The 18,867-nt window shown below is 40.6% G+C and overlaps 1 protein-coding gene across 3 annotated transcripts in view; it reads right to left on the reverse strand.

The window, feature by feature from the left end:
- The window catches only part of DEUP1 (deuterosome assembly protein 1), a 78,876-nt gene extending 64,723 nt beyond the window's left edge, over window positions 1-14,153 (reverse strand). For all 3 annotated transcript variants that reach the window (XM_070426900.1, XM_070426899.1, XM_070426898.1), the window contains exons 1-2: window positions 14,043-14,153; window positions 12,844-12,913 (exon numbers count right to left, since the gene is read on the reverse strand). In XM_070426900.1, coding sequence (XP_070283001.1) covers window positions 12,844-12,872 — 29 coding nt within the window. In that variant the 5' untranslated portion in view covers window positions 12,873-12,913; window positions 14,043-14,153. The remainder of the gene's footprint in view (window positions 1-12,843; window positions 12,914-14,042) is intronic.
- Between the last annotated feature and the right edge of the window lie 4,714 nt (window positions 14,154-18,867).

Genomic DNA, 18,867 nt, shown 5'->3' on the forward strand with positions numbered 1-18,867 from the left:
GAGATGGATGAATAGGAGGGGAATAGAAAGGCAGGTACTGAATTCAGACTTGGATGGTGGGCTATCACAGCAGCTTTCCTAAATGAGGTAACATCTGAGCTTACATTTTGAGATCCTGTTTCTGTCAGATTATATTCACTATATCTCCCAGTTTGTGTCAGCTGCCCATTTGAAAAACATTACTTGTTTTATCTATACATGTGTTTTTCATACAAGTGATGATACAATGCCATGAAGGAAGAGATGGAGGACAGAGCCTATGGCATTCCACTACCACGCCCTTCAGGTGACAGTGATCCACTGATATGCCTTTCCTTATAATCAGATGCAAATCCACTTCATTAACCTTACAATTCCACCTCCCCCCATAAAAATGTCATGAAAAGCTCTGCAACATATGATGCCAGGGCCCCAGTACAGCTCTTTCTGTGAGTTCCTGGTGCACAGCCTATGAGCCCTGTGAACCAGGGCGGGTCTAGTGTGCCGTGGGCAGGTGTGTGCGTGCTGCATCCCAGCGGCCACTGCTTCCCCTCTGGGGGCTCATAAACCAATGATAATCTCTTCCAGAGTCTTAACTAAGATTCCTTTTTACATCAAACTCATATTGGGGTCAAATTGAATATCTCCTTTAAACATTCAATTGTCCCATCTTCTTGTATACCTGCTCCTCCTCAGTTTTTAGAGATAATTAATAGCAGCAGCTGTCTCAGTAGCATCAATATTTGCTCCTAAATCTAGTGAAATATAAAATAAAATACAAAGGGCTTAGTTTAGCCCCTTCTCAGATCTGGGCACTAACATTATTTCTATTTTCATTTGTTCCTTTAGTCAAATGCTAACCCTATGCTAATTATTTTCCTGCACTTCCTCTCATGAATCCACACAACATCCCATCAAATACCTTATTATTCCAACTTTAGAAAAGTTGATTGAGGAGCTAAAAAATAAAAGAAACCCTCTGAATCTCTCAGCTCTGGAAACGGGGGTGGATTGTGTCTAATACATTATGCTAAGACACACACACCATGGCTCTTATTATTTTTGGGGTTTGTGTCTAACACACTACAATAAGACACACACACCACGACCCTCACTACTTATTGGGTTTATCCTCGGGAGCCGTAATCAAGAGAAGGATCCAGGTCAGGCCAGAGGTCTAAATGCCTTAAACTTGAGGGGAGGGGGCACACTGAGACTTGTAGCATGATAATCAGTCTGGTGAGCCTAGAGTCAAAATATCATGATATCAACTTTGGAGACAAAGAGAGGGCAAAATAGAAAACTGATGATATAAATGGAGGTAGTAGTGGCGAGTATGTGGGAAGGGGCAGGGGAATGGAATGTGGAGAGAGTCATGCCTAGTGAAAAGGCGGGGTAAGATACATGGGCCTATGTGTCACGCCAGAGGCCTGAAACATAATGGGCTTACATGCAGGTTCCTATAAGGCAAGCCTTCGTCAGACAGGTAGTTCTGGTGACCACATCAACTGCTATTGAAACCAGGACAATTTTGAAATTGAAAAGGGCGCTTGTAATAATTATGCCAGCAAAACAGGTGTAAACAGTGATTGTTCTGGGAAAACTGGGATGTAGGTCAGCCTACCCGTCACCAATCTGGAAAGTAGAAGTGGATAAAAGGTCTGAAAAAATAAAAAAGTGAGTTCAGTTGGGAACATGAGAGATGTCTGAGTAGAAATGGATCTTCAGCTCAGGAAGAGAAGAGGAGGATTAAAGGACAAATGTGGAAGTGAGCATAGAGGAAAGGGAAGGAGCGAGGAGGGGAAGCATAGAGAAAAGAGCAAGAGGAGACCATTTCATGGGACATGGAAGAGTCTAAGAAAAGAGTTTCCAAACGGCTGATGAGCAATCATATTAGGGCTTAACTTTTTCAAAACAGTTTAATGAAATTCATTCTCAAATGTTTGCATGTACATTTGTCTGAGTTATATTATTCTCCATTTAGCTATACTAGTAAGTATAGTTTAACTTTTCTGCGGTGGCTCACACACCCTGTGCTGGACATCAAATACTGTATCACATGAGAAACGTGAACAGAGCCCAGTGGGTGAGACTCCAGGAGGAGCCCAGAACCACTTCCGCAGACACGTCTGTGACGTCAGCCCGCCCTTTAGTCACTTGCCTCCTGAAACAATACAGTGAAAGTTATTACTTTTTGACTTTTAGGTCATAGTTTCGTGGTTACCCTTGTTCAAAATTAATTACAGAATTATAGCTAAAAGTGGCTTTTCCTCAAACTCTTTTCTTGTCCAAAAAATGGTATTTACTTCATGTTAGTGTTTGCTCACCTAGCAACATTACAACTCCAATTTTTACTGCCTATTTGAGATGGTGGCTCATATTAGACCATTCTTCTCTCTCATTTGCAATAACCTTAATGTTGGGGTGTGGAGGAGATATAAATCCCACTACCTCACAAACCAAGCTTCAATGTACCTATAAAGGCCTCATTCTAAAGCCTTCATCAGAATCTTCAAAGGAAGACTTTTATAGAAATAAAATGCGATGTGATAGCTTCCAAGCCTCTATCAATATTTTATTATAATTCTAGACACATGCAAATTTAAAATTTCCTTTTTCATGTTCTGAAAAGAATGGAAGATTCATTAAAATATCTGCATTACAGGTAAACTTTTTCTAAAATAACTATCACATTCTAAGTAACATCTTGGTTCACAGATTAAATGAGGTGCGAAGACAGTGAAATATTAGCAGGCACTAACCTTCTTTCTTCAGGGTTATTTTTATAATTATCTAGAAGCATAAGTAACTTCACTATCCTTGTAATCATATATCTGAAATTTTTCACATTCCTACATAAAAATATATGATACAATTAATAACAAACAAATGTTTATCTACACATGCATTAGGTTGGATTCTATAAGCCAGTTGCTAGGACAACTAAAATTCCCTCTTTCCAAAAGGTCTATATGATGAGAGACTGCAGTGTTAGTGCATGTGAGGATAGTCATTTTACCATTTTCTTTTTTTTATAAGTAATATTTATAAGGCACTTTATTTTTTTTAATATAATTTTTTTATTGCTTAAATTATTACAAAGAGTATTACATATGTCTCCTTTTTTTTTTTTTTTTTTTTTTTTTTTTTTTTTTTTACCATTTTCTATTTAAAACTAGAGCCAGTTATTTCACTGGATCCTTTCAGCAAAAAATTAGGCAAACATTGATAAAATCTGTTCTTCCAATGCTAGAAAACTAAGAAATATACTGTTTCCTGGATGTTGGAAATTTCTAATGAACCTTCTGATGCCAGCCTGTTCTGATAACTTCCAAATCTGTACCTTATTCTTATCTCCTATGTGGCTAGTTGCCCACCCAACATTCATCCTTCCTTCTATACTAATGGAGCTCAGATGTTATTCAGAGTGGAACTGTGTCCAGTTATACACAACTACATTTCTCAGTCCTCTCTGGGGCTAGGCCTGGCCATGGAACAAAATCTGGCCTGTGAAATATAATGGAAGTTGCTGTGAAGCTATTTAAAAGAGGGACACAGCAGTTGCTGTTAGTGTCCTACACATTCCTCACCCTCACCACTTCAAGGCACTCAGCCTGGTGTCTAGTGGACAGCTTTATTAGTCTCTCGAAGGAATCTTTCCCTGCCTTTCCTTCCCTCCCTGCTCTCCTCCCTGCCTCCCTTTCTTCCTTCCCCCCTCATTCCCCACTTCCCAATCTCCCCACTCCCTTCCTTCCTAGTTTCCTTTCTCCTTTTCAAAATCACTCATTGATTTTCTATAATCACTCGGCACTGTGCTAACATTTCAGGATCTACCTTCAAAGTTGTATTTTACCCCAGGTCTACTTCACTTTTCTTCTTCAGAGGCACAAGAAATTAGAACTTGTCAAATTTAATTACTCTGGAGAGGAATATGTGTGGGTGGGTGGGTGGGGATAAAATATGATGGAAGAAGAAAAATGGGGTATAGTCTGGGGCATTCAGAAGGCAAGAGAATCAATCAAATTAAAAAGATTTTCAGTGTGCAAAAAGAATACATTACTACAATTTATTAAACTACCAATATATTGACTTATATTCGAATTATTTTATACACTATAATTAAAACTGTATTTAACTCATAAAAAACCATATAACCTGTTATCAATTAATATACTTTAGAGTTGGAAAGGACACTTTCAAAGTTAAGAAAGACACATAGAAGAGTAGTGCTTTAAAGTATTTTTTCTGAATTCAGATGTGAGAAGTTATGCTTTAATATTCATCTGCTTGGTTTCTTTGAAAATATGACTTTCACAGCAGATAAAAAATTTGGCAGATCATGTAACAGTACCTAGATTTTTAGGAAGGATTTGACAAGATTCAATGAATGAGATCAATGGCTAAGATGTAAGTCACAGAATAAAAAGTAAATGATTCAGTAGAGAAAAATGAGACTTTTGGTTGAAGATGGATGAATACACATTTTATTCTCTTCCAAAATCCTACTAAAATAAAGCGAGGGGGTCTTTTCAACCTATGCAGTCACACCTACAAGGACAAAAATGAAGGGAGCTGGGAGGAGAGGAAGCCCAGAAGTAGCCCACGTAGGGATTTCTGGAAGGAGGGGGTAAATGCTGGCAGCCCAACTTATACCCTCCAATCAGGAGAATTTAGAAGAGTGTTTTCTGGCTCTGATCAGCCTGAGACTGGTCACCGAAAGAGACTAGACTGATGACCATACCGCTGTCGCAGCGCCCTGCCATGTACATGGAGCTGCCTGTCAGCTTTCAACTCTACCACCCTTGACTAGGAACAAGCAGTCAGGGACCACAGCCATTTGAAGAAAACCATTCACACAACTAGGTCAAATACAAACAGAAAGACATTTTTGAAGTAAATTATGCAGAAAGAAGAAAACTTCAAAACATTTGTAATTAAGATACTAGAGTTATCAATACCAGGACAAACAAAATGTACAGGAGATGAGAAATAATCACAGTGTACAATATGGCTCAGAGGTAAAGATCGTTTATAAAGTCATTATGAGACAAACAGAATATTGACCCAACTAAGATCATAATGTATTGGAAGAATCTGAAGTGTGTGTGTGTGTGTGTGTGTGTGTGTGTGTGTGTGATGAAAAATAACCATTGTGGATGTCAGTAGATGATGTCTAAAACTGAAAAATCAAGAAATAGCAATATAAGCATGTTATTTAGAGAGATGGAGGTAAATACTCCCAAAAAAAGTGCCTCTGGGGAGGGAACAGGAGAGAGCTGTTTTTTGGTAACTGATAAAAAACAAAATGACTTTTTAAACTTTGTACATGTATAACTAAGAAAAGAAAGATCTGGATAAATGTTCTTTTTCAATTCATATGTGCATCCACATATATAAGGAAATTGACTTTAAACATTTTAAATTTTAATTAATTATTTATTTTCAAATTTATCTTTATTGTTGAAAGTATTACAGATGTCCCCTTCCTCTCACCCCCCCCCTCCCCCCCCATTGATCACCTCCACCCCTACCCCATCCCCAGGCCTTCACCGCACTATTGTCTATAATAACACTCCAGAATTTGTACATTTGGGGACTTTATGTATGTGTTTTATTGACTTTAGCATTGCTTAATGCATTTGTGGAATTGCCATTTAGGAATAACCGTCAGATATAAGTGCATTAAATATAAGCTTTAGTAATCTTAAATATATTAGACTGTATTACACCTTGGCTGGCGGCTCCGCCTGAACCCTCAGGCAGCTGCAGATGCACTGTAGTTGGTGGGCAGATTTCTCTACTTGAATTCTCTGGTAGAGTAGCAGAGGCTGGGAGAAAAGTGGGGCTGTGAAGCAGTTGTTAGAGGTTGGGGAGACGCACAAATTGAAGGGTGTGAAGAAATACACTGGAGCCATACCCACCGAATAACTGATTGTAAGGACATTGCTAAAAGGATCAAGAGATAATTTCAAACAATCTTATTCATATTTTAATGAGTCAAGGGTATGTTGCATTGATTTTAAAAAAAGCAATTTTGAATGCAAAAGGAACAAAATAAACATACAAAAAGAGAGAAATACTTGGAAATATAAACATGGTTGTCAATACTAAAGATCTCAGTAGTGGCAGAAAAAAACCCCAGAATGAAATCATTGCTGAAATAAAAATGCGAAAACTGGAGAAATTTCTCCATAACATAGAGAAAAAAAGACAATGATGAAAATTAAGAGATAAAGAAAAAATATAGATATTCTAGGAGATAAGAATGAAACAAGACAGTAGAGACTAATATCAAATAAATAGAAGAAAATTTCACTGAGCTGAAGAAATTTGAATCTTTAGAGTAAAAGTGTTTATCACGTGCCATGAAGGATTATTAAGAAAGGATGCATACCGAGAAAGTTTTTCTGACAAATTTTAAAATTCTAGGATAAACAGAAATCCTATAAACCTCTAGATATTAAAAAGAAAGAAGGAAAGAGAGAGTGAGGTTGCTTTTGCTTTTCCATCTGCAACACTCAATTCTTCAAGACAATGGGAGTCATGTTACAGAGTTTGTGTTTAAAAGTAAAAATAAGGCATGTAAAAAGTTAAAAAGTATATCATCCGCATTCATTTTTATGAAAAGATCACCTAAGGATATACTTCAGTCAAATTAAAAGTAAATTCAAAAATTTCTTAAATTTAAGAACAGGGAAGGTTTTGTATATAAATAATAGTAATAGCCCTGATCAGTTTGGCTCAGTGGATAAAGCATCAGCCTGCGGACTCAAGGGTCCCGGGTTCGATTCCAGTCAAGGGCATGTACCTTGGTTGCAGGCACATCCCCAGTGGGGAGTGTGCAGGAGGCAGCTGATCAATGTTTCTCTCTCATCGATGTTTCCAACTCTCTATCCCTCTCCCTTACTCTCTGTAAAAAATCAATAAAATATATTTTAAATAAATAAATAATAGTAATAACAATGCAATTAAACTTACAGCTGTTAAAAGGGATTCTTAAAATAAGAAAGGAATAAAATAACAATTAACATTATCCTATGTATAATAATGTTTATAAAAATTAATAGCAACCAGGAACTAGAACCCCAGATTATTCTTATAGGTGGGATAAGGGAATGGGAAGCAAAGGCATTACTAAAGGTTAAGTCTTACTATGGTTGAGGTAATTTAAAGGTATAGTTAAAATTCAGTATGCCAAGAGAGGAATCAAAAATAAAATGTTTGTAAAAAATATAAATTAAAAACTTATACGATGTAAAACTTGTAAAGGAAAAAGAAGGAAAACTAGATCAGGCTAGCAAAAGTTGTGAAGTAAAAAGTGGTGAAATGTTAACATTAATGATCATAAAATTCTCTTTTTTATGACGATTCTCTAATTGAGTTATTTATGTTTTAATCTAATTATTGGCTATTTATAAGAGACACAATATGATATAAAAAAGAATAAAAACAAGGGGATGAATAAGAGTTGTCAATATCAGTACCAGGCAAAGTAGAAGACAAACAAAATAACATTAACTCATACTTGTGAGATATTTTTTAAAGCAAAATCATATAATATACCAGGAAGATATAATATCCATGGACCTCAATACATTGAATAGAACACAAAAATGTGTACAACAAAAACTGCTTGAAATACAAGAATAATTGGATTAAACTATAATTATATAAAGATGTTCCTTAAAATATTTTTGACAGATCAAATAGACAAAAGTCAGGTAATAATGGATTTGAAAAACATAATTTAAATGTAATAATAATAATTAAAATGTTTGATTATATATGTATGATCTTTATTCTTTTTACTTAACCAATAGAGAATATACATTTGTTTTCAAATGACCAAAGAACATTTATAGAGGTTGATCACCCAATAGATCACAAGAATAATCTTAATGAAACTGAAATATCATCTAGGTCATAGTCTATGACCATGGTGGTAGGGAGATTAGAAAGTAATAACAAGAAAATAATTATCTCCCCACTGGAAGTTATATTTCCTAAATATCTATTAAGCCAAATAGTAAATCAAAATGGAAGTAATAGGCTATTTTGAAAACGACAGGGGGAACACTGATTCTATGGTCCATAGTAAAGCTGTGCACAAGAGGAACTTGAGCTTTAATGTTTTTATTATTTAAAGAAATTATGAAATCCAGACTCATGAAAATAACTGAACTATAATTTGTAACTCAAAATTCAGAGCAAGATAAATAAAATAGAACATAAAAGGACAAATTAATAAGTATAAATTCATGAATAACAAAACAAAGCAATATCTAGATATGGTTTCTCTCTCTCTCTCTTTCTCTCTCTCTTTCTCTCAAGGAAATATTTATTGAACGAGAAGGTGCCAACTAAGAAGATAGGAGACTTAGTGGTGCCTCAAATCCATCTCAAAAAAGTAGAGTACAGGCTTCTTTTATGTCAAGGAAAGGGGGAAACAGGAGTGGCAAGAGGTGATTGACTACAAAAGACATCTGGGTGCCAGCAAGGGTCCAAGGAAGATTGTACTTAGTCTGTTGACCCTAGTTGATGTGAGTTCAGTCATGAGCTTCTTGCAATTCCTTGATAAACAATACATACTTCCCTTATATCCTGAGATAGTATGTATTGTTTTTGTAAAACTCAAGCCAAAAGCAGAATCCCTCTAATGATTAATACGTCTACTAGTATATGCAAGACTAGGCAGAAGCTACTGAACAGAGAATCAGAGTCAGAAAGGCCTACCATTTCACTCTGTTACAATGCCCCCTTTTTTGTTCTCCACTCCTTAATCTTGAGGAAAATAAGGCAACTGGGTCTAGGTTCAATTAAGAGAGAGGATTAGCTTTAAGATGGAGTCAGATTTGCCTGCCCCTTGTGCCCCTCTTATCCGGCTCTTACAATCTTACACATCTACCTCTTCCACAATGGTCCCTGAGCCATAGAGAAGGCATTCTGGATGTTTCAGACAAAAAATAAAGAGTAACTTTTGTTATTGTGTTTCCCAGGACCCAAACCATGATGAGCTGGCCGCTACTCACACACTTCCTAACAAGTAATCGAAAGTGATCCTATTGTCTAAGGACCTCTGTGTCAAGGATTCTAAGGTGAGTCTGATTTGTTCAGTGAAGTGGGTGCCCTAATCACTAGAGATTATGGAAGGACTATCCCAAGTGGGAAACACATTTCCTAACAGTTTCTTTCCCGTTGAGAGGGCATCAGTCTTGTGGCAATGGAAAGCTTCAATTTATCTGGAAAATATATGCACAAAACCAAAAACATACTGATAACCCAAACTAAGTGGCAGCTGAATGAAGTCCAGCTTAAGTGTACTATGGTGGATAAGGAATGCAAAAACCACCACCACCACCACCACCAGCAACAACAACAACAACGAAATGCCAGGGAGCTGGGTTAACCAAGCAGCCATCTTTGGTTTCCCATAGTCCTGACTGTTAATTTAATTTACAATCATTGTTTACCCATCTTAATTTCTTTCATTTAGGAACAGCCTTTTTCCATGTTATAAGAACCCTGGGCTGGCAAAAGTGTGGTAATGAGGGGTCATTTTTGTAAAAACAGTATGGATTTCATCCACCTGTGCCACAGTCTGATACTCAGGTTCAGTCATTTTAGTGTGTCACCAAGTTTGATGACATACATCTTATGTCAGGATATCTCATATTTCCAGCAATTTCACATATACATGGTGTCCCAAAAATGTATACACACTTTGAATAATTATTAATTACAATGGATTAAATCTGAAAAAAGAAGCATCAATTGAGCTATCAGCTGTAAAGTGTGTATACATTTTTTTGGGGGGGACACTGTATTTCTGGAATACGTATATACTTGTACAACATAAAAATACTCAATGTTATTTTTTATGTGGTAATGCTTGCCATGTAATTTCAACACACAAAAATTAGTCTAATTCGTTTAATATTTCTGTTTTGTAAAGAAAGAAACCAAATCTTTTGAGGTGTTCCTGGACCCTTCTGGAATACCTCAGTTTTTCCCAGGTTAAGACTCCATTTATAATTTAAACTTTGCAAAATTTTAAATTTTGAGACATTTTTTAAAAATTATCAAAAAGTCTGGACATGGTTCTTTTAAAAAGGCCAATAAGATGGATCATTTAGCCTAACCAGTTTGGCTCAGTGGATAGAGCATTGGCCTGCGGACTGAAGGGTCCCAGGTTTGATTCTGGTCAAGGGCATGTACCTTGACTGTGGGCACGTCCCCGGTGGGGAGTGTGCAGGAGGCAGCTGATCGATGTCTCTCTCTGATCGATGTTTCTGACTCTCTATCCCTCTTCCTTCCTCTCTGTAAAAAATCAATAAAATATATATTAAAAAAAGATGGATCATTATTCATTGTGTAATTAGTTATGTTCTTGGCATATACTCTAAAAACAAATAAAAAGGACAAACTCACTTAAGTACGACTGTTTTTGATTAGAAGTTTAAGTATATTATTGTGGCACAAATACAAACACCTATAATTGGGAGAAATCATGATATAAATTAAAATTAGAGCCTGTGGTAACCCAGATGTCAGAGAATAATGATTCACCTATGTTATAAATGTTCTGTGTAAAAGCTACCACCTTAGGCCTTTGCACTTTCTGTTCCTGTTGCCTGGAACTCTCTTTACCCAGATACAATCTCTGCTCAGATGGCACCTTGTTTGACCACCCCATTCACACTCTCCTCCTCTCCTCCTCAGCTCCTTTTCTTTTCTTTATGTCACTGTATGAAACATGTCTATATTTCCCACTGTCTCTCCCACTGACGTGAAAGCCCCTTGGAGCAGTGGTCTCTATTTTGTTTACTGCTATCTTCCTGGTGCTTCCACCAATGACTGGCTGATAGTAGACTCAAGATCAGCGGTTCTCAACCTATGGGTCGCGACCCCTTTGGCGGTCGAACGATCCTTTCACAGGGGTCGCCTAAGAACATCCTGCATATCAGATATTTACATTACGATTCATAACAGTAGCAACATTACAGTTATGAAGTAGCAACGAAAATAATTTTACGGTTGGGTCACAACATGAGGAACTGAATTTAAAGGGCCAGAAGGTTGAGAACCACTGCTCTAGATACATATTTGCTAAACGAAGGTTGCTCCACAAAACACTGCTGTGTATGGAGGTGACGTAGCTTGATACGGTAATTACGGAACAAATCCCTGATGAAGGATGTTTGTCTTCATGATCTAAATTTTTACATATTTCTCAGTAGCATGTGAGACAGAGGCAATGCCGACTTGGCTCTCCATGCTTTGGAGACCATGGTGGACAATGTCTGGTCTCATGTCTGCTGTGATGAGTGGAGCAGTTTCTCATGGAAACTTCCAGTAATTCTCATTTGCTTCTGGTTTGTAATTATGTTGTACGCAAACAAACTCTGTGGATCCCTACTAAACTCTAAGTTCTTTAAGGTCTGTTTCTTAATGGTCTTTGTATGGATCATAGTGCTTAATGTTGTGCCTGGCATACATTTCCTTAAGAATGAATGAAGAAGAATTGCAGTGAAGTGATATTTGCTACCCAGCCTTAGGTTCAGGACCGTCAATCTGCATCTTAGTTCTCCAAGCAGGAGTACCGTCATGATGGTGGGCCAAGAGAGAGAAATCATGCAGTGAGAATGGCTGCTCTACCGGTCCTGGTCTGCTTGTATCTGGACTTGTACATGAAACAGAAATGCACTTCAATCTTACTTAAAACACTGTATTTTGGCATCTCTTTGTTATAAGAGCTTATACTTTAACATGCCCAATTTCTTAGTTGTGAAATGACAATGATACCTACCGGGACAGAAGGAGTATTCAGTAGGGCGTTAAAAAGTGATAGCTAGAGCCCTCACTGGTTTGGTTCAGTGGATAGAGTGTCAGCCTGCAGACTGAAGGGTCCACGGTTCCATTCCGGCCAAGGGCACATGCCTGGGCTTCATCCCCAGTGTGGGGTGTGCAGGAGGCAGCCACTCAATGATTCTCTCTCATCATTGATGTTTCTCTCTCTCTCTCTCTCTCTCTCTCTCTCTCTCTCCCTTCCTCTCTGAAATCAATAAAAATTTTAAAAAACATTTAAAAAGTGATAGCTAGAATTATCCAGACTTGTGCAGCTTCCCTTTAGCCTGATGTCAAAGTCGTGGTCTGAGCAGAAAACCTGAAAGTGAGATACCTGGAGTGGTTTGACTAGTGCAAAATCAGTCACAGTCAAGATAGGCACACTAGCACCTCCCTCTCCACCATATCTCCTCCCCACTCAGCTCTGGGATCAACCAGTGGCTAGTTAGCTAATGAAACAATAGTAGACAGAGAAACCTGGGTGGTGCTGGTGTCATGGAAGGGGTGGGGATAGATATTTGTGAAAAGGAATTTAACTTTTTATGATGGTGAATGTTATACCAATTCTATTCCTGATCTCTAGGGTACTTTTGGTAAAATATCCAGTCTTGTTGCTGTTTTGAGTAGCTAAATCTGTTTCGAGGCTATGCTTAAGTGCTGAGTTCAGCCTTAAGGACAAACGTGGAGGGTTGGACTCTTGGTACAGCAAGAAAGGGGCAAGCTGGCCAGGAACTGCTGCACTGTGGAAACCCAAGAGCACACGGAGCCCGTGTGCACAGCCAAAACACTAAAAAACTCACCCAAAGTTGGAAAACAGTGATTTCCACTGCAGATCCAGGTCTAAACTGGAGACTCAGACTATAGATCCTTAAAATCACTTGGATTTCTCCCGCATCCTCCTCACCAAAAATAACTGGCATATCCTTCTATTAATACTAAATTTCAAAAGTCATGTATCGCCAGGACATTTTTGGCATAGTCAAGTACCAACTGATTAAATAGAAATTTCTCAGCACTTACCCCACTGTATTGTGGGCTTGGTTCTCCATGTCGAGAAACTGCCTCTGGTGTATATTTCTCAATGTTTAACCTGTAAAGGAGAAAAATGATCTAGATTCCCAAAATGATAGGAACCGTTATTAACCTAGAAAACAAGAATTGCTTCTGGTAAACCATTTAGTATGAGTTTTTCTGAATGTAGTGCTCTTGGTTCTACAAAATGTAGAAACTTGCGTGTGTGTGTGTGTGTGTGTGTGTGTGTCTCCCTGTGCATTTGTGACACTGTCTTAGTGGTGAGTAGATAAATGGAATACTCAATCCAAGTGGCATTCACTACAGAACAGCTTGGTGCCAGGTCCATGAGGTGAGTAAAATAGAATTCCTATTTTATTCCAGCTAAATGCTCTCAAACTTCCCTTTCTTGTGGATCCTCTAAGGTTGCCGTTATTTTTTATTTGTAAAAAATAAAAAAAATTATGAGTAAATTTTTTATTGGGCCCTTTCTGGGTTTTGTCAGAGATTTAAAATAGAAAGACTAAGAATTCCCTAAAATTAGGTTTCTCACAATTTCTCAAAAACTCTGTAGGCACCTGCTCACCCTTGGGTGTTAGTATTTGCCCAAAGTTAAAAAAACAAAACAAAAAAGCTTTCTCTAGCAACAACGTCTTCATGAGGATAAATGGACAAAGTATTGAAAAGGACTTCAACTCCTCTGAATTACTGAATAAAAGTCAATTAAATAGCCTTCAAGTGGGTAGAAAGAGGAGGAAGACTCCTGGGCTGATGTCACTCTCAGATCAAAGGATTTAAGAGGAGCCCTGGATTGTGAGTGGAGAGGAGGGGCGAGGAGCAGGGGTGGGGAACGCCAGGTGAATACATTCATTTGGTAGGTCTCAAATCCTTCGCTCTCACGTCAGGGGAACCGAGGCACAGAGAAGCCAGGTGGTTTACCCAGGGCCACACACCTAGAACCTCGACCTTCTCATTTAGGGAGAAACTCTGCTGTGGGTCTGCAAGGACCATCCCTGCAGCCCGGGCTCCCTCCACCCGTCGCGCGCCCCAGCAGCGACCCCCGCCTCCTGCCGCGACCCGCGCTGGGTTCAAGGCCACCCCCAAGGGGCAGCCGGCCTGCTGGGGTTCCCCGCGCCTCTTGGGCACGTCTGGCTGATGGGACGAGGGTCGGGGGGCGAGGCGGGGCCGGGGAGGCCGGGGCGGGTTACCTGCGCTGCACCGCGCCGCACTCTCGGGCCGGGTCTGAGGGCCAGGAGCAGGATCGCGGGGTCCCCGCGCGCCCCGCCCCAGGTTCCCCGCCTCTGCTCTGGCTGCCGCGCTCCCGCCGCCCAGGCCTCCCTGCCGCGAGGTCTTGGCCGTTGTGGCCTCACCCCCTGGGCCCTCGCCCGCCGCCGCTTGGCTACTGGTTGCCATGGGGACGCGACGCCTGGGGGTGGGGGGTGGGGGATGGGCGCACCGGCGGGAGGTGGTAGCGGGAGCGACTTGCGGATGCTCCTCCTCCGAGGAAACCTCCCCCTGGAGCGCGTCCTCCTGCCCCCCACTTTTCAGTCTGTGTCTGCTCGCTAGACGAAGGGCTCCCTGAGACCACATTCTAGTCCTTTCCTATTTGTGGCTCCCTCTGCCTAGTCCGATGTCCGGCACCCAGCATGGGTCCGAGAAGTATTTATTGAATGAATGAAGGAAAGGAACAAAATGTGTGTGTGTGTGTGTGTGTGTGTGTGTGTGTGTGTGTGTGTGTGTGTGGTGGGCGGGGTAGGGGTTTCAGGGGGAGGGGGATGATCTGCATTCAAGTGTCTAAAATCCCCCCTGGCTCTCCTCCCTCTTAACCACATTTGAAATGGTTTGAAAAAGAAATAAACTTGGGGTAAAGGGAACTGTCTTTTCTAGTCACCAAAGTGTCTTCCAGTTGGATTTCTTTTAACACAGCATCATTCAGTGCACAGCTACTCTGGTCGCGATAGCAACAGCAACCATACCTGCCTTTCCCATATAGCTGTACCTGCCTTTCCCATACAGCTGTGCCTGCCTTTCCCATATAGCTGTACCCATCTTTCCCATACAGCTGTGCCTGCCTTTCCCATACAGCTGTACCTGCCTTTCCCATACAGCTGTGCCTGCCTTTCCCATGCAGCTGTGCCTGCCTTTCCCATACAGCTGTACCCGTCTTTCCCATACAGCTGTACCCATCTTTCCCATACAGCTGTGCCTGCCTTTCCCATGCAGCTGTACCTGCCTTTCCCATACAGCTGTGCCTGCCTTTCCCATGCAGCTGTGCCTGCCTTTTCCATACAGCTGTGCCTGCCTTTCCCATACAGCTGTGCCTGCCTTTCCCATACAGCTGTACCTGCCTTTCCCATACAGCTGTGCCTGCCTTTCCCATACAGCTGTGCCTGCCTTTCCCATACAGCTGTACCCGTCTTTCCCATACAGCTGTACCCATCTTTCCCATACAGCTGTGCCTGCCTTTCCCATACAGCTGTACCCATCTTTCCCATACAGCTGTGCCTGCCTTTCCCATACAGCTGTACCCGCCTTTCCCATACAGCTGTGCCTGCCTTTCCCATGCAGCTGTACCTGCCTTTCCCATACAGCTGTGCCTGCCTTTCCCATGCAGCTGTGCCTGCCTTTCCCATACAGCTGTGCCTGCCTTTCCTATACAGCTGTGCCTGCCTTTCCCATACAGCTGTGCCTGCCTTTCCCATACAGCTGTACCCGCCTTTCCCATACAGCTGTGCCTGCCTTTCCCATACAGCTGTACCCGCCTTTCCCATGCAGCTGTACCTGCCTTTCCCATACAGCTGTACCTGCCTTTCCCATACAGCTGTGCCTGCCTTTCCCATACAGCTGTACCCGCCTTTCCCATGCAGCTGTACCTGCCTTTCCCATACAGCTGTACCCGCCTTTCCCATACAGCTGTGCCTGCCTTTCCCATACAGCTGTACCCGCCTTTCCCATGCAGCTGTACCCGCCTTTCCCATACAGCTGTACCTGTCTTTCCCATGCAGCGCATTGGGTCCTTAGAATAACTCTGCAAGTTAGACTCCTTAGGAGAAGCAGACAGTCTTGCCTCCCTCTTAGGGAGAAGGAAATAGCTCTTTAGGGGGATGGAACACAGAGTGAGTGATTCTAAATTCTTTCCATTTCATCAAATTCCAAGAATAATTGATGACAGAAGCTCTGTCTCACAGTCCTGATTTTGAAGAAAGATAGGAAAGAATATGTACATGTATCTGTACGTGTGTGTGTTATATATTGAGCGATATTTTTAAGCACTTGAATTTTGTGTTTGGAAAAATATATATTTTTTAATCCTCACCCAAGGATATTTATTTCCGTTGATTTTCAGAGCGAGTGGAAAGGAGGTGGGAAGAGAAAGAGAGAGAGAGAGAGTGAAAGAGAGAGAGAGAAACAGAGATGTGAGAAAGACACATCAACTGGTTGACTCCCCCATGAGTCCCCAGTGCTGGGGGATCGAACCTGCAACCCAGGTGGGTGCCCTTGACCAGGAATTGAACCTGTGACCCTTCTGTGTGCAAGCCAGGGCTGGAAAATATTCTTGCATCTATTTTAGGAACAGAAATCCTTCCCAATAATACAGTCGATTAATTTCTAATTCCTAAAATCTTCTATTTGCACTCCACTTTCATAACATTAACAATTTGCTACTTTAATATGACTATTAATTTAAAACCAATGTCAATCCCTTCAGGTTCCACCCAAATTAAAAAAAAAAATTGGCTGTTTCTTGACAAATGGAGTTTCATGGATGAATTGTGTAAAAGCAACTCACGTTATTAGTTCTAATAAGTGTTTCAAAGCTCTCATATTATGATTGAATAAAGAGAGTGATAATTTTATCTTAACTCAAAACTTTTCACTATTCTGAAAACCTTAGTCTTATTTTTTTAAATCCTCACCTGAGGATATTTTTATCCATTGATTTAAAAATATATATTTTTTAATTGATTTCAGAGAAGAAGGGAGAGAAAGAGAAACATCAGTGATGAGAGAAAATTATTGATCCGCTGCCTCCTGCATGCCCACACTGGGGACCAACCTGCAAATCAGGAATATGGCCTGACAGGGAATTGAACCATGACCTCCTGGTTCATAGGTCCAAGCTCAACCATTGAGCCACACTGGCCAGGCCTCCATTGATTTTTTTTTTTTTTTTTTGAGCGAGAGGAAGGGAGGGAGAGAAGTGGGGGGAGAGAGAGAGAAACTTCCATGTGAGAGAGACACCTTTATGGTTGTCTCCTGCAACTGCCCCAACAGTCTATAGGCCAACGCTCTAACCGCTGAGCAAAACCAGCTAGGACCTTAGTCTTACTCTTCTTCTTTATTCTTGTCTAAACTGAATGGGTCAATATATTTATTCTGACCAGAGGAAGGCAAAATGGAACTAGGAACAAAAGGTAATGAAGTTTCAGGATGCCCAGTGTCACTCACATTGTTTAGCTCTCTTCCATTGGTCAGTTCATATTTTCATGTTCATTAGTTCCTTAGATGCTCAGAAGTACCATGTGACACTAGTGTAACAGGTATTATAGCTTCTTTTAAGCAGATTAGCAATTTAAGGTTTAGAGGGAATAAAGGATTTGTCAGAGACAATACATCTAGTTCAAGTGCGGCTAAGAACCCAAATCATCTTACTCCAAGTCTAGTGCTCTTCAAATGACCTCAAGTTTCATGTTGAGGAGGTTTCTTTAGCAGTCAGAATCTTGCAGAGGTAACTACAGGTGTATTTAAAGCCACGTTCTCACAAAAAAGAATGGGTGTGGGCAGAGCTTGCAAAGCATAAGTATGTGAGAGAACACTTACTGTGATGGATTTAAGAAAATTTAAATATAGAGCAGAACCCCACCTTCCCTTCAATTTAATAGAAATAAGGCTTTCATTTCAGGTTGAAACTTAAGGCTTGCCTATATCCCCACCCCGGAAGTAACTGCAAAGAGGAATTTACCCTGAAATGCACCCATTATTAGATCTCTTCAGGAGGAATTAATGAAGAAAGCAGAAAGTCCCTGAGTGTAAAGGAGAGGAAGACTGTGATCAGGGTGTTGGTGAGAGCTCAGTCCTGAAAGAGAATTGGAGGACACAGTAAAGTCAGAATAAGACATAAAATATAACAGAAATGGCCTAAAGGAAGTATATGAGACATATATGGCTGAGGAATGAGGAAAACCAGCAGAAACAGACCACAGAGGCTTCAAATATTGGAATCAGACAAAGATTATTAAAAATATTACTAGTGCCGAAACCGGTTTGGCTCAGTGGATGGAGCGTCGGCCTGAGGACTCAAGGGTTCCAGGTTCGATTCCGGTCAAGGGCATGTACCTTGGTTGCAGGCACATCCCCAGTTGGGGATGTGCAGGAGGCAGCTGATCGATGTTTCTCTCTCATCGATGTTTCTAACTCTCTATCTCTCTCCCTTCCTCTCTGTAAAAAATCAATAAAATATATTTTAAAACAATATTACTAGTAAGTTTTTAGAACAATAAAAGCCAAGATTGAAAAAAATCTGCAGGGAGCACTAAATATAAAAACTCAGCTGGCATTGCCTGACCAGTGTGGCTCAGGTAGTTAGTTTCGTCCCCTGCACCAGGAGGTCACCTGTTCAGATTCCCAGTCAGGGCACAGACCCCGAGTTGCAGGTCGATGCCCAGTTGGGGGCTGTGCAGGAGGCAACTGATCGATCTCTCATTGATGTTTCTATCTTTCTCTCCCTCTCCCCTCCTCTCTCTGAAATCGATGAAAACATATTTAGAAAAATAACAGCATATTTGAAAAGAAACCAATGGAAATTCTAAAACTAAAAAAATTAAATTGCTGCCCTCGCTGGTTTGGTTTAGTGGATAGAACGTCAGCCTACTGACTAAAGGGTCCCAGGTTCGATTCCAGTCAAGGGCACATGCCCAGTTGGGGGCACGATCCCCAGTGGGGAGTGTGCAGGAGGCAGCCAATCAATGATTCTCTTTCATCATTGATGTTTCTATCTCTCTCTCCCTCTTCCTTCCTTTCTGAAATTAACAA

This window comes from Myotis yumanensis, unplaced genomic scaffold, assembly GCF_028538775.1.
Source record: "Myotis yumanensis isolate MYYU_CA2020_CCGP unplaced genomic scaffold, mMyoYum1.0.hap1 SCAF_10, whole genome shotgun sequence".
Classification (NCBI taxonomy): domain Eukaryota; kingdom Metazoa; phylum Chordata; class Mammalia; order Chiroptera; family Vespertilionidae; genus Myotis; species Myotis yumanensis.